Here is a 14,099-nt window from a genome sequence, read left to right on the forward strand (position 1 = left end):
GTTTTTTTTTTTTTGTGGTATGCGGGCCTCTCACTGCTGTGGCCCCTCCCCGTTGCGGAGCACAGGCTCCGGACGCGCAGGCTCAGCGGCCATGACTCACGGGCCCAGCCGCTCCGCGGCATGTGGGATCTTCCCGGACCGGGGCACGAACCCGTGTCCCCTGCATCGGCAGGCGGACTCTCAACCACTGCGCCACCAGGGAAGCCCTCGTGTGTTTTTTAATGATATCATCAGATGATCCTAATACTTAAAACTGCTGGAATAGGACATTATAGTCTGTCTGGGTTTTGATGCTTTTCTGTTCTTCCTTCCTCTTGACGTACTCTCCTCTATTTTTTCTGAGTTCTCATCTCAACTTTACAGGGTTTCCTGAGGGGGTTGATTGAGACAGTTATGTGGCTCCATTAGCGTTTACCACTGTGCATATCAGTGGTCACCATCAACACAATTTGGTAGATGTTTGGTTCAAATCTTGTGGTCCAGTATTAGGAATATCAATGGAATGAACCAGCTGAAAGAGAATTCCTTTCCCCATTGTGAGAACTGGCCAAGTGGAGAGAGAACTTACACATTGGCTCACAAGTTTCATCAGTCGTAAGACCTTCAGATTTGTGAGGTGATGGCCTAAATATCATAACTGTTGAAATTTAAGTAGAAAGTTAGTATGTATATTTGATGGTATGTATATCTGATAGACCAGAAAATAAAAATCAAAGAGATGAAGAGGTGTATATGGGTGCTTTCAGAGTGGGCTGTGGGCCAGTTGTATGGATTTAAGTAGTAGAATGTTTTCTCTAATAAGTAATAGAAAACAAAAAGGGCTGTAAAACTACGTTTTCAAGCTGATGTTATCAAGAGCATTTGATAGTAGGCTGCAAACAAAATCGTGGGGGGGAATGTTTATACACACATGCACATGCATATACAAATGTACACATGTAAGTTATTGAAGTTCTTCAGAGATTAAATTCTGATCAGTTAACTGGGAGCTGGCCCTCTTACCTTTGAGATTATGCTATGCAATTTCCACCTCAATGTGCAACTTATTTACAGGGCATTTAGAGCTTATGGTTTCTAAAATTTGTATTTTGGGGAATACATGGCTCCACCCAAACTGATCTGCTACCTTATCTTAGCCCTTGTTTCCTTGAGGTCAGCACATCTTACCCCAAAGCCTACCATACTCGTACTACTCCACACAGCTGGCCCCCCTGTTAGATATTTGATCATTGGTATTTATCATCAATTGCATGGTTTTTATTATTTCACCAAACGACTGTGCCTTGGAGAGGTTTACGTGATTGAATTCTCTTTTCCCTGTTCCTTGTTTGGTCATTCCTTACTGTGACTAGACTTGCTTGCCACCTTCAGCTTTGGTATATTATCCAACATAAATTGCTCTCTCCATGATTTTTTTTTTTTTTTTAAACCTAGGTTCTAAGGCCCTGGAATATTCCAATGGGATTTTTGATTGCCAGTCTCCCACCTCCCCGTTCATGGGAAGCTTGCGAGCTCTGCACCTTGTGGAAGACCTGCGCGGGTTGTTAGAGATGATGGAAGCGGATGAGAAGGAAGGCTTGAGGTGCCAGATCCCAGACTCCACGGCGGAAACGCTCATCGAGTGGCTGCAGAGTCAAATGGTAGATGTCTGCTCGTTACAGTTCCCGCACGGTGAACATTCTGTAGCTTATTCCAAAATTTAGAACGTAGAATAGCTGATCAGAACAGGAAAAAACAGTCATAGGGCAATAGGTTTGCCCTGATTTTATCCCTTAAGAGATACTGATTCCCTTTTGACCCTAAGGATAATTTTTTTTAATATATGTATATAATTTATTCTTGGCTGCGTTGGGCCTTCGTTACTGGGTGCGGGCTTTCTCTAGCTGTGGCGAGTGGGGGCTACTCTTTGTTGCGGTGCGCGGGCTTCTACTTGCGGTGGCTTCTTTTGTTGCGGAGCACGGGCTCTAGGCGCGCAGGCTCAGTAGCTGTGGCTCGCGGGCTCTAGAGCGCAGGCTTAGTAGTTGTGGCGCACAGGCTCAGTTGCTCTGCGGCATGTGGGATCTTCCTGGACTAGGGCTCAAACCCCTGTCACCTGCATTGGCAGGCAGATTCTTAACCACTGTACCACCAGGGAAGTTCCAGAATAGTTTTTTTTAAAGTGCTGTTAGTATACATTTCATGAATGCCAGCTGGTCACCTGATTTTACCCATAAAAGTGGACTAGCTTTTCAATTGTGCTTGAATGACCTGCTGTGGCTTAAAACCAAATAGTCCTGTGAGGGAAAGAACAGTTGCACTTAATAGATGCTTTCCTGGTAGTACTGGGAAATTTACTGTAAAAGGACCCTGTAGCAATTCAAAATAAGGAGTGCAGTGAATAGATACTTCTAATAACAAGGGAGGTTGGTAGCAGTAGTTGATGTCAAGTGCCATCTAGTGGTCGTGGCAGTCATTTCAGTTCCAGTGCATGAGTTAAGCTGTGGATTGGGCTTTAAGTGGTGTTCTTATTCACTGAACAATGAGCCTCTTTCTAGGCATCCAGCAGATCTGCCCTTTCCCGGGACATAGTGGTAAATACCGTGGTTTTAGTATGTGTTAAACACATAAAATCTAGAGAATATCACAAAAATATTCAGAAGAGAAAGTAGGAAAGGTGTTTATTTTGTAAGTATTTAAACGATATTCAATTTTTAGGAAGATGCATGAATAAGCCTAGAAGTTAATTGTATCAATATTTATATAAAAGGTAATGAAAATTGTATGAAAGAATCAAGATCTGTTTTTGGTCTGTGGTGGAAATGTAAGGTGTTCGCTTTGGGAACCTTAATAGTACATCCTACGACTAAAGCATTTTCATGTGATGTGGCACAAATAGCGATGTTCCCACCCAGTCCCGTGCTGGACCTTCTTACCTTTCCGGCCAATATATTGTACCTTCCCATTTCAGGCACAAACAGTACGATCCATCTTTTAGTGGTGGTGCAGCTATGCAAGCTTGATAGTTAGAGATAGTTTACTTTTTATAATACACAGTGCCTCATTATTGTACTTTATAATTGCTCTGCAAGTTTCTCCTCTAGAGATTTAAGTATCCAGGTTTGCTGATTTCTTTGGAGAATTGCTTCATGCTCTGAAACCAGACATTTCCTAGCATATTCCTTAGGCTATTTCTACTTCCTCTCTCACCCCTTCTTTACTCCATGTTTTCCTGACCATTCAGCACGTAATAGGAAAGGAGCTTATGCTGGTAGAGGAACCCATTCCCAGCCAGCATCGAGGCAGCCAATGGCAGCCATAGCTTGAGAGTACTGTGGTTGAATTTTTCACTTGTGTCCAAAACATTTCCATTAATATGTGCTCAATCTGTTCTGTTACAGTATTTCTGGAAAAGATTGAAAGTGGTGATGATGGTATCTGAACCTAAATCATGTCATTCATACCTTTTCCAGAAACTTCCAGTGATAGTCACAGCTCACTGAGAGAAGCCAAAGCACTTGCTGGATTGCAAGGGCTTTAGGACTTACTCCTCACCGCTTTCTGACCTAGTGTCTCATTGCACTTCCCCTCTTTCACTCCACTTCAGGCACATGGGATTTCTCACTGATTCTACAACATGCTGGGGAAACTGGCCTCAGGGCCTTTGCACTGGCTGTTCACCCTGCCTGGAAAGTGCTTTCCTCGGATATCTGTATGGCTAGCTTTCTTGCATTCTCCTTTAAAAGTTGTGCTCTCAGTGAGGCCTTTCCTGGCCACCCTATCTAAAATTTCACATATTTATTCTTCGTAGTATATCTCCCTGCTTTATTTTTTTCTAAAACTCACCACTTTCTTACGCAATATGTATTTGCCATATTTATGTGTATTTTCTCTCTCTCCAACTGGAATGGAAGCATCATGAATCAAAGATTTTTGCCTATGTTTAAAACAAAGCAAAAGTGTATCGGTGTTGCCTGGAACAATGCTTGGCACTTAGTAGGTGGTCGGTAATTATATTTGTGATGAATGATGCTCCATGAATGATAAAATGGCATATGCACTTGGATGAACTGAGGTTATTTATTGTGTTAAATTTATTCTTTGGATGCATAATGGCTTGTTAATTTGTGTTTTGGGTTGCTCTCTATCTTAATATTTGACATCTTAAAGTTAAGTAGCCACAAAATGACAAATACTTTACATACCTTACAAAGATTCAGTTTTCATCCAAAAAATGACAATAAAAAACTAGATGTGAGTCCAGGGAGGTAAGTTTTTGGAGAGTTAAACTTATTTATATTTGTCCAACTGATTTCTATCTGTCCCCTCACGTGGACCCCAATCCTTCCAAATTACATGTATTTTCTCAAGCATGTAGAAAATGAAAAAATAAAAGAAGAAAGATGGCAAAGGGCAAAGCCCAAAGCAAGAAGGGGAGAATGGGAATGAGTGTTTGGAATAATGAAGGCATAGGTGTGGCATGAATAGTCAGAGCTTACCCTGTAGCAGACTTTAATTTTAGATCCGATAGGTAGAGCTTTCTCCCATTTTAATATGTCAGAAGTTGTGATGTGTCTTACGATCTTAAAAGAGGTATCTATTATACACGTTTTAGCTGGGATTGTTTCTTTCTTTAAATAATAAGGTACCTAGAGTAGTCAAATAAATTCATGGAGACAGAAAATAGAATAGTGGTTGCCATGGGCTGGGGTAGGGAGGAATGAGAAGTTAATATTTAATGGGTACACAGCTTCAGTTCTGCAAGATGAAAAGAGTTCTGTAGATGGATGGTGATGATGATTGCACAACAACGTGAATGCACTTAATGCCACTGAACTGTCTACGTAAACGTGGTTAAATTTGTAAATTTTTTTTTTTTTTTTGCGGTACGCGGGCCTCTCACTGTCGTGGCCCCTCCCGTTGCGGACGCGCATGCCCAGCGGCCTTGGCCCACGGGCCCAGCCTCTTCGTGGCATGTGGGATCCTCCCGGACCGGGACACGAACCCGCGGCCCCTGCATCGGCAGGTGGACTCTCAACCACTGCACCACCAGGGAAGCCCCAAAATTGTAAATTTTTATGTGTGCTTTACTCTAATCAAAAATTTTAAAATTAATAATTTGATAAAATTTAACGGCATCTTAGAATTGGAGGAACACAGAATCCTACGAATTGTATTGTACATGGGATAATCATCAAAATAACGAATAAAGGAGATCCTGTTGTAAAAAAGCCGTGAATGATAAAGAAGGCAGGGCTGTAAATTGGCAGTTACAAACGCTGGCTCCGGAGACAGCAGACTTGAACTTTATTTTTATTTTTTTTTGCGGTACGCAGGCCTCTCACTGTTGTGGCCTCTCCCGTTGCGGAGCACAGGCTCCGGACGCGCAGGCTCAGCGGCCATGGCTCACGGGCCCAGCCGCTCAGCGGCATGTGGGATCTTCCCGGACCGGGGCACGAACCCGTGTCCCCTGCATCGGCAGGCGGACTCTCAACCACTGTGCCACCAGGGAAGCCCCAGACTTGAACTTTAAATGTTGGCTCTGACTCTTAGAAGCTTGTAGGATTTGGGGAAATTTTCTTAAGCTGTTTGTCTCAGTTTCCTCATCTGTAAAATGGGAGTGATGGTTTCTGCCACACAGGGTTATGAGGATCCCACAAGCTAATGTATGTTGAGTGTTTGTCGGTGAGCCTGGTGGAGGGTTAGTCAAAAAGGTAATACTGAAGAGTGGATTGTAGAGAGCAAGGGAAACGTTTAACAGGACCGTCTGCAGTGAGGGAAAGAAAGAGTTGAGTCCAGTTACAAGGGAGGTTAGGTTACAAATTATTTCTACAGTTTACTTCTTTGATAAAAGAGTACAGATATTTCCCAGACAATGGGGAAGCTTCCACAACATTTTAGAAAAATTTATTAATGATACTAGTTACGTAATTAAGATTTCATTCATGTTTAATGATGGCCAACTTGGGAGTCCATGTACTTGACTGACTGATGCTAATCTACTCATTAGTGCAACTGGGCATTTGAATTTCTAACCCTTATTTTACCCAAGCCAGGAAGATCCCCTGGTTTCCTGTAGGGTGCAGGTTATTCCTTCACTGCTGATTTCTGCTGCCTGTTCAATTGTTTCATATGATCAGAAGCTGGGTAAGAAAAAAGAAAATAGTAACACTAGTAGCCTGTTAGAGTGAAGGGTATTAAATCTACAAGAATGAATTTGTTTTAATCAGGTAGCTATACCTATAGGCTTCTAGGAATGACTTGGAAGCCTGTCTCCTGTGGTTAAAAAAAAAATCAATTGAATACAACATATTTGTTCAATAACTGAGGTATAATAGTCTGTTTTGATTGTGAAATGTTGTGTGTTAACACAAATATTAATAATGGAAAATTATGTGCTTCATCCAGCTCAGAGTTTAAGAGAGCAAATAGAAAAATACGTCTGACTGTTTGAGCCAAACAACTAGTTTTTGTTTACTTTCGAGCTAACTCGATGAATTGCCCTAGAACATTCTTACAATGCTTTTTCCAGTAGATGGAGCTGAGGTTCATGACCTTCACCAGATCCTGAAATCCCAAAGTGTCTGATCATTTGGCATTTTTAATTATGAAGCAGTCTCAAAATCACCAGAAATTACAAAAAGACAGTTTTCAACAAAGTGAATGAAAATACTGATGGTAAAAACTGCAAGTCAGGCACCATAAGCCATGAGATAAGTAGCATATAAAATGGGGGAAATGAAGTGTTCGTGACTGGCTCCTGACCTGTTAACTCATTCTAATGCATTTCTATCTTTTCTCTATGTTAAAGAAAAAGATAATATTAATCTTAAGTGTACCTCGTTTAAATGTTTCTGTAAAAAATAACAATACTCAGAATTTATTTAAAGAGTTCAGACACGGGGTATGTTCTCTCCAGGGCTGCTGGCTGTCCCTGACCCTCAGCCACAGAATCCATCCCCATCCCACTCATCCCCTGATCCCTGCTGCTCTCTGGCCAGCTTCTCTTTTCCTGTGTGCCTCCAGGGAATGTTTTTTCAAGCCTTGGCAAACAAGGTACATCCTAAGATTGTATCCCATATGTGGTCACAATTATCTGAGTTATGCCACGTCTCACTGAGACCTCCTGGTTGAAGTTAAACCTGTTTTCCCCTTAGGCTTCTGGAAAACTCACATGGAAAGGGTCCACAGAAACAGGAAAGCAAATGGACCAAGTCAGTAGAATTCTCCATCAAGAGAGGCCAGTGCTGTGTGAACAGTGAGAGAGGCGCTTTCAGTGGAATCCCAGGCTACCAGTAGTTGTTGGGATTGAATAAAAAGATTCCTCTATTCTTTTATGAAAGCGAGTTAAGAAAGAATAAGTGGCAAGAAAAATAGCGACAGCATTTTTTCTTGATCTCAAGTTCCCCTTCCCAAAGTAGAAGAGGTTCTTTCGCTAGCTCTGCATCCTGTCACATAGCTAGATTTTAACAAATGTGAATAAAGGGTGAATGAGTGAATATGGTGCATTCCTAGAATAGGAGCTGGGCCTTAGTTTCTACGGGACCTTCTGTTCTCCATCCTTCTGGGACTCAGGGGACTTTGGAGTATACCTGTGACCGGGATAACGTTGCAGCCTCATCGTGTACCCCCTCCCTGCCACAGAAGCTTCAGGAGCTTGGTGATGTGCGTGAAAATAAGGCGAGGAGGGGGTACAGCCCATCTTCTCTCCTCAAGAAGAGTGTCTAAAAGAACTCTTTAGGAGACACTAAAGCAGTCTAACCTCACCCTGTATTGGCTATGGATGCACGAATGAGGGAGGTGCTGGCATGCCCTGGCTGTGTAACAGGATAGCCATTGTATCTTGGCAATTAATATTTTAATTTGGCACAAATGCTCCACGGGAAGCTCTCTCACTGTATTTCTAATAAGACTGGCAGATGAAAGCACTTGGCGTCTGCTGCCCTCCCCAGCATTTCAGATGTAGTTACATTTTTGGAGTAATGCACCTCAGAGGCTGGCCTACTGCTGTGCTTTCTCTCGCTCCAGAGCACTGTTTAGTTAAGAAGATACTTTCTGTCTCTGGGAAACAAGCACCGTGAAAATTAAAACCCAGAAAAACAAAACCTCAAAGCCATAGTCTACTTTTGACCACATCTGTAATCTTGACTTGGAAAGTACAGAATATATTCAGGCTAAGTCTTAGTTTCAGTCTTTGATGTACTTTCTGACAACATTGCATAAACTGATGTCTTTCTAGGAGAGGGTCATGCTTGGGCTTTTGGGATGGGATGAAATGTGTGTGAGGTTTATGTCCCCTTTTGGTTTTCTTTCTGAGCAGAGATGCTGAGATTTTGGAATAAAGAGAGGGCTTCCTGAAGATGTTGTTTTTCTGAACTGCAATAGAAATTTAGGAAGGAAAAATAAGTGGGCTGTTTGCAAGACTGACCCAGAGTCAGAGGTACTATAGTACACAGGTGCACTGGCCGGTTGCAGGGGATGCTCCACTGGCCCCAAATGGTAGCGGTGTTGCCCTGAGATGATTGTTTACAGCACAAAGGTAGGCCTCCCCACCCTAATTACACCACATGAAGTGCGAGGACAGGGCAGCAGAGCACCGCCTCTGCCTGGTGGCTTGATTTCCAACGTTATTGGTGTAGTGTTCTTTGACTCTTAGGACAAAAGGGTATGAGATGCCTTATTGCGGTGTTGGGCCGAAATGAAATATGACTGTGATGTTTGTGGCTGACAGATTCAAGTCTTATCTCACTCTCTCCTCTTCCCCAGTCTCTCCTAGGAGAGCAGGCAATAAATGTTTGCATGCGGTGGTACAGATATAATACTGTGATTAGGACATGAAAGACCCTGTATTAGATATGTCTTTTGGTAGCTAAAGATAACATTTAAGTAAAGGAGCTTGAGTGAACTGCACATTCCCTTTTCTTTCTTTCTTTCTCTTCTTTTGGCTGCACCATGTGGCTTGCAGGATTCTCAGTTCTTCAACCAGGGATTGAACCCGGGCCACGGCAGTGAAAGCCCGGAATCCTAACCATTAGGCCACCAGGGAACTCCCCCCCGCCGCCCAACTTTCCTTTGTTGATACTGAATTTTAAGAAACAGAATCGTGAAATCAAAAGGGCATGGCAGTTTTGTGTTTTGTGTTTTTTTTTGGCGGTGCGCGGGCCTCTCACTGCTGTGGCCTCTCCCGTTGCGGAGCACAGGCTCCGGACGCACAGGCTCAGCGGCCATGGCTCATGGGCCCAGCCGCTCCACGGCATGTGGGATCTTCCCGGACTGGGGCACGAACCCACGTCCCCTGCATCGGCAGGCGGACCCTCAACCACTGCGCCACCAGGGAAGCCCGGCATGGCAGTTTTTAAAACTATATATATTTACTGGGTGGAGAGGGAGAGAGAGAGAGAGAGAGAGAGAATGAGAGAGAGAGAGAGTGTGGGGGGGTGTGTGTGTGTGTGTGTGTGTGTGATAGTACTAGTCCAACTATTTCTTAACATTTGTTGTCCGTATAAAATTGGACTGATTTTCTTTTCCCCATTTTAATTTAGTTACTCACCATTCTGATTTGGGAATGTTATTCAAAATGAGTTCTATGTTATAAATAAGTTTAATTGTGGCAAATTACTGCTTGTATGTTGATCTTGGATTTTAACAGGACAACAGAACTCAGGAAAGAACAACAAACCAAAAATGAAGGTTGGGGACAAAAGAGGGCCAAGTGTAGGCTAATGCAAACCAACAGAACTAAGAAAATCAGAGGAAAACACAGCATGATACTTTCAGCAAAAATAACAGACAGGGGCTTCCCTGGTGGCGCAGTGGTTGAGAGTCCGCCTGCCGATGCAGGGGACACGGGTTCGTGCCCCGGTCCGGGAAGATCCCACGTGCCGCGGAGCGGCTGGGCCCATGAGCCATGGCCGCTGAGCCTGCGCGTCCGGAGCCTGTGCTTCGCAACGGGAGAGGCCACAACAGTGAGAGGCCCACGTACCGCAAGAAACAAAAAATAAAAAAATAAAAAGTAACAGACAAAAGACTCCCACCTGCCATGAATTAATAACTATTGAAACTGGGTGATGAGTACAAAGGGTTTCATCATTATAGTCTTTACTTTTATATATATTTGAAATTTTCTGTAAAAAAACATTTTAAAAAAGAGACTCACATAAGGCAAGATGTTAACATTTATTAAATCTTTTTACTTGATTGTGTATTTATATTTGATGATTAAGGGGAAGTTAATATGAAAAGAAGAGCTTCTACTTAGATGGCAAAGGCTAAAGTAGATGGTGCTTGATATTACGTGTAGCACCTGCCACGTGAGTTCAGGCAGTTCACGTTCTCGGGTGTGGTTTCTGGCTAGCCCTAGGATTCTATAATTCTATGAGGAATCAAGCTTTGTAGACATTTTCCCTCCATTATGCCAGGAAGATCTGGCAAACACCATGGGTGCCTTAATTAAATTAAAGTATCACTGTTACAGCCCAGCTGCATCTCCTGCCCTGCCCTCCCTGTTGTGCTACAGTCCCGCCCTTCCACACACCGTTAGTTGACGTTGTTGAAATCCTCCAGTTGATTCCAATTTTGACTTAAACTTTCAGCTGGACTGAACGTGGTCAATGTAGGGTTGTGTCATGAGTTGAACTAGAAAGAGTTATTCTGGAGGCATCTCTGGGATTTTGAGTAAAGTAATTTGGGCTGGTGTTCAGTGTTTTGGATTTTAAATTGACTCAATGAGAGTTTATACCAAATATGTTTTTAATTATGAGCTTAGGGTTTTGTAAGCCTCATGGGAGAATCAAAAGAAATGTAAGAGAGTTTCGTACTGAGGTACTGTTGGGAAGAATAAGTGACCAACTCGCGTAAAATCACTAGCAAGCCCTCCCTGGTGGAATATGATGAAAAGTTAATTGTGAAGTTCAAGACAAGACACAGAAGAGGAGTCAGTAGAGGAGAGAATGGCACAGTATAAGGAGGAGGTGGGAACTGGCTATGAAAGATGGATTTCTGTGAAAGATACAGGCAGAGAGGAGTGGGAGGGCATACAGGGCTGGGCACAGAGCCCTGGAGTAGATGTTGGAAAGGAGAATGGACGAAAGTTCATTGAGAGGAAGAAATTGATGGTGAGGAGGAAAAAGGCAATAATTGTAGGTCAGTTCTCAGGGAACCAGGAAATCAAGGTTCCAAAGTAGAGGAATGGTAAGCTTTTAAGAAGGAGCTAAGGCTCAGTTCCCCTGAGACTGGCAGGAAGGAAGACAGGGAAGACATAGGAGGCAGTACGTAATGTTGTGCGTTGAAGAAGGAAGTATATGAGGGAGTTCATGCAACAGGACCTCAATTACTGTCCATTAAAAAGGCTCTGAGGTCACCTCTTAAATGTGGTAGGAAGAGGGGGGTACAGGCTTGAGGGGAAAGGAGTGTGTGTACCAGGTGGTAGAGGAAATGTGAATAAAAGTCTTACTGAGGGCTTCCCTGGTGGCCCAGTGGTTGAGAGTCTGCCTGCCGATACAGGGGACACGGGTTCGTGCCCCGGTCCAGGAAGATCCCACATGCCACGGAGTGGCTGGGCCAGTGAGCCATGGCCGCTGAGCCTGCGCGTCCGGAGCCTGGGCTCCGCAACGGGAGAGTCTGCAACAGCGAGAGAGGCCCGCGTACTGCAAAAAAAAAAAAAAAAAAGTCTTACTGAGAAGAAAGAAGGCCAGGATAGAACCATTCATTCATCTTTTATTCGTCTGATGTTTATTGAACACCTATCATTGTTCCTTCATTCAGCAGTCAGTTAGCTGCAGTCCTTCACTGCACGTCAGATGGAAAGAGGAACCGACAAAGAATGCAGAGTCTGTTGGAAGAGAGAGACGCATAGGTAGCCAAGTCTAGCCTAGTCCTTTCAGTGTGATGCCTGCTGTAGTGAAGGGTCATCTGGATGCTGTAACTGGCATATAAGTGAACAGGCAATTCAAGGAAGACTTTCCAGACCAAGCCCCATTTGAGGTGGACCTTAAGGAATGAGGAACAAGGAGGGAAGGGTAGGAAATACAGTCCATGCAGAGGGAATAGAATTGGTGTGTGAGAGAGCATACCCGGTTTGGAGAGGCTTGGGGTGGTCTGGGGGGTAGAGCACAGGAGGCGGAGGAAGAATAGGGGTGGTAGGGTATTTGCCTAATGGAATTTACCTCTTGCTAACATTTTTTAGGCAAAGGTAACAAAATTAGCAGAAACAAATAAACGTGAATAGAATAGACCTTTACCTGCTTGAGTAAGTCAACACAGTGCTTTGAAAGCATGTAACCATTCCAGTAGTGGCTCTTTTGCTTTATGTACCTATAGTGATTTTAGTGTTTAAAAATAAACTACTCTTGAGTGTTATGAGTGCTTGTAAATATCAGTACAGTGTTAAGAAACGTGAGTATGCTCATTGTGGTCAATTTTTAGTATTTTTAAATGGATACTTTTGTAGAACTGGTTTTGAAACAACTTATTTCCATATCATAGGCAGTGGTTTCGTGAAACCCTTCTAGAACTTGCCCTAGAAACACTTCTAACCTTGCTCTAGTTTCCTTCAGTCAGGAGAAAGAGGATTTTTGTTTTATGTCTTCACTGAGCAGAAAGCTTTTTTTTTCTACCCAATGAAACGGATGTTTATAAAACGTTGCTTATGTAGTTTTAAAAGCAGATGCCTGCTAATGTTCATGACCAATATGAGGAATTTAAAGCTGTGCAGGGCCGGTCTCAGCACTTTCTTAGATCGAGAACATGCGTTACACATCCTGGCTCTTTTCCAAAAAACTGTCCTCAAGAAGTTAACATAAATTTCATTTTCCTGGTAGTCCCCAGGGATGGAAGTCATCCCGGCCACTCCGTCAGACTCCTCCTAATACTTGTAATTTAATTCTGGGCACTTCAGTTTACAACATAAATAGAATTATGCTGTGATAATTGTGCAGGTATGTGTGGTCAAGCAGGTGATGTTAAAAATTTTATCCACACAGTGCATGCTTAACTAAATTAGTTTCAGATTCTCTTGTGGCCTCATGGGAAATACATCCAGTGCACCGACGTTTTGAGAAGAAACATCCTGCAATTTTCTTTTTTGTTGAAGCTCCATTTTTGTTTGTTTTTGTTTCCTTCCCAACACATAACTTTTGTTATTCTCAGAATTTATACTTTAAAAATACATTAATCGGAAAGGCAGAGTGATAAAAGCACTTAATTCGGGAAAAATAATTGCTGTCACATCAGTCGTGTTCTGGGCAGTAAGCATGTACAGTGTGTATTTTCTTGAAGTCTGAGGTTGTTTATTTGCTTTTTCAATTGAACTCTGGGTGGCCCCATCTAACCATTTTGGACTCCACTGGCTTTTATGTCTGTTGTATTTGAATGAGGAATCAGGAAATTCTATTGGGATTACACATTATGTGATTAGGAACTATTTGAATGAGATACCAAGAGACACAGCACATACACTGCTCTATTTCAAAATGACATTTTTATGTTGTCTGCACTCTGTGAGCCTTTTCAATCTGTCTCCTTAATCACTTGTATATATTGCAATACAAGATGGCCGAGGAAAAAAATCTACACTTCCTTTCCCAGTCTGTACTTCCTTTGGCATTTGTGCCATCCATAAATATGCCCAAATCTGATAAAAAGGGGGCAGAAGGGAGGAGAAAAAAGAGTAAGCACTAGTCTAAGTAGAGCACTGGGCTGGATGCTGTGGAGGTTACAAGATGATACCAGTTTGCAGGCTCTGCCTGGAAGCTTAGAGTAACAGTAGGTGAACAAGCAAATCCACGAGAAGTTAATAAATTCAGGACGGAATGTGGTAAATCACCGATGAGCATGGCTAGTCCGTGCTGCAAGGGGAGGTCATTGTGGACTCAGTGCTTAAGCTCTTGGGGGAAAAGAGAAAGGCTTCAAAGGGGAAGGGAAGGGCTTCCCTCGTGGCGCAGTGGTTGAGAGTCCGCCTGCCGATGCAGGGGACACGGGTTCGTGCCCCGGTCCGGGAAGATCCCACATGCCACGGAGCGGCTGGGCCCGTGAGCCATGGCCGCTGAGCCTGAGCGTCCGGAGCCTGTGCTCCGCAACGGGAGAGGCCACAACAGTGAAAGACCCGCGTACCGCAAAAAAAAAAA

The 14,099-nt window shown here is 43.2% G+C and overlaps 1 protein-coding gene across 9 annotated transcripts in view; it reads left to right on the forward strand.

The window, feature by feature from the left end:
• PPFIBP1 (PPFIB scaffold protein 1) overlaps positions 1 to 14,099 on the forward strand; it is a 174,650-nt gene that overhangs the window by 111,824 nt on the left and 48,727 nt on the right. For all 9 annotated transcript variants that reach the window (XM_024733400.1, XM_024733406.1, XM_024733404.1 and 6 more), the window contains one exon: positions 1,435 to 1,640. In XM_024733400.1, coding sequence (XP_024589168.1) covers positions 1,435 to 1,640 — 206 coding nt within the window. The remainder of the gene's footprint in view (positions 1 to 1,434; positions 1,641 to 14,099) is intronic.

The sequence above is a fragment of the Neophocaena asiaeorientalis genome, unplaced genomic scaffold, assembly GCF_003031525.2.
Source record: "Neophocaena asiaeorientalis asiaeorientalis breed wild unplaced genomic scaffold, Neophocaena_asiaeorientalis_V1.1 scaffold150, whole genome shotgun sequence".
Taxonomy (NCBI): Eukaryota; Metazoa; Chordata; class Mammalia; order Artiodactyla; family Phocoenidae; genus Neophocaena; species Neophocaena asiaeorientalis.